The sequence below is a fragment of the Mus musculus genome, chromosome 13 (assembly GCF_000001635.26).
Source record: "Mus musculus strain C57BL/6J chromosome 13, GRCm38.p6 C57BL/6J".
NCBI lineage: Eukaryota > Metazoa > Chordata > Mammalia > Rodentia > Muridae > Mus > Mus musculus.
The window spans coordinates 22,281,554-22,283,634 of NC_000079.6; the positions used below are offsets into that span (position 1 = coordinate 22,281,554).

General features: G+C 46.0%; 1 protein-coding gene across 1 annotated transcript; it reads left to right on the forward strand.

The window, feature by feature from the left end:
* Window positions 1-787: 787 nt before the first annotated feature.
* Gm11295 (predicted gene 11295) lies at window positions 788-1,441 on the forward strand. The gene is made up of 2 exons (XM_030247482.1): window positions 788-889; window positions 998-1,441. Exons 1-2 carry the CDS (start codon window positions 801-803, stop codon window positions 1,332-1,334), a joined length of 426 nt encoding a protein of 141 aa, XP_030103342.1. The 5' UTR covers window positions 788-800; the 3' UTR covers window positions 1,335-1,441.
* The last annotated feature ends 640 nt before the right edge of the window (window positions 1,442-2,081 follow it).

The following is a 2,081-nucleotide window of genomic DNA, read 5'->3' on the forward strand; positions in this document are numbered from 1 at the left end:
TTGCAGCTCCTGTTTATGGGTGGGGAAGTGAAACAGCTCTTCTAGATGATACTCAATGAAACAGCGCCCTTAGTCAATATTCCAGTAAAACAGCAACTCTCTTTATTCAGGGGTACGTAGTCCCCTGACACCTACATCTGTCCTTCTTAAGGAATTATCATAGTCTTCGGGTCAAATTCCAGGTTTAAGCACCTAGGATTCCCTCTTCATACAAATAAAGCATTCCCAGCACATCAACCCCAAACAAAAATGTCCACTCTCCTTGGAAACCCCTATCAATGGGTGCTTAAACCTAGAGTAGGGAGGCAATGATGCTCCCAATTCTAGGTTTACTTACTCCTACTGGTCTCAAGATAAAATTTTCAGGAATTTTAGAGGCTTCTCAACCTTGCTCTTGTTGCAGGCCTGTTCTACCTGGTCCAGTTGTCCCACACAGACAGATGAATCATTTGGAAGAAAAACATGCTTTACCAAAATTGTTGAAAGAAGAAGCATACAAACCTGAAACTCTGGTTGAGTATGATGGTGCACGGTTTTAATTCCAGCAGTCTTCAGGTAAGGACAGAAGGAGGTTTGAGTTCAAAGCCAGCTTGGTATACATGGTGAGATCCACCCAGCATGGAGAGAAACAAAATACAAAACAAAGAGCATTTTAAAAATAGGAAACTTCACTAAGGCCGAAAGGCATTCATTTCCTCCTACGGTGGACGCGGATGCTGGTGCTGGGAGGAGAGCCCCTGAGCTAGGAGCTGGGAGAAGAGGCACAGAGAACACGCAGAGAACTCCAAAGATCAGCCCCAATGAACATGTCAGTGTTGACTTTACAAGAATATGAATTCGAAAAGCAGTTCAACGAGAACGAAGCCATCCAATGGATGCAGGAAAACTGTATGAAATAACACACCCAGGATGGGACACATAACAGAACAAACAAAAGGCTCCACCAGCTGCTTTTAGAATTATTTGAATAAGGAATGGGAAGCCCAGCCTGTGACCTGAAGAAGTCTTTCCTGTTTTCTGCGCTGTACGCTGCCTTTATCTTTGGTGGTCGGCATCTGATGAACAAGCGAGCCAAGTTTGAACTTCGGAAGCCGCTCGTGCTCTGGTCGCTGACTCTTGCCGTCTTCAGTATATTCAGTGCTCTTCGAACTGGTGCTTACATGCTGTACATTCTGATGTCCAAAGGCCTGAAGCAGTCAGTTTGTGACCAGAGTTTTTACAATGGACCTGTCAGCAAATTCTGGACTTATGCATTTGTGCTCAGCAAAACACCCGAACTAGGTGACACGATATTCATCATTCTGAGGAAACAGAAACTGATCTTCCTGCAGTAGTACCACCACATCACTGTGCTTCTGTACTCCTGGTACTCCTACAAAGACATGGTCGCTGGGGGTGGGTGGTTCATGACTATGAACTATGGCATGCATGCCGTCATGTACTCTTACTAACGCCTTGCGGGCTGCGGGTTTCCTAGTCTCCCGGAAGTTTGCCAAGATGGCGCTGACATCCTGTGTTCTAAGTGGTAAACAAATAATCTGCGCATGTGCCAAGGGTAGTTCTTCACTCCATGTGCTCTGCCTTCCCCGTGATGACAACTCGGCCAATGGGCTGCAGCCAATCAGGGAGCGACACGTCCTAGGCAGAGGATAATTCTCCTTAAAAGGGACGGGGTTTTGCCATTTTCTCTCTTGCTCCTGAAGATGTAAGTAATAAAGCTTTTGCCGCAGAAGATTCCGGTTTGTTGCGTCTTTCCTGGCCGGTTGCGAACGCGCGTAAGACATCACCTTGTCCCAGATGACTCAGATGCTAATGGGCTGTGTCATTAACTACCTGGTCTTCAACTGGATGCTGCATGACAATGACCAGTGCTACTCCCACTTTCAGAACATCTTCTGGTCCTCGCTCATGTACCTCAGCTACCTTGTGCTCTTCTGCCATTTCTTCTTTGAGGCCTACATCGGCAAAGTGAAGAAAGCGATGAAGGCTGAGTAGTGTCAGAACTGAGGAGGAAGACATAGCTCAGGGTCATCATGAAAAATAATCAACAAAAGAAAAATGGCACAAGGAATCACATATGG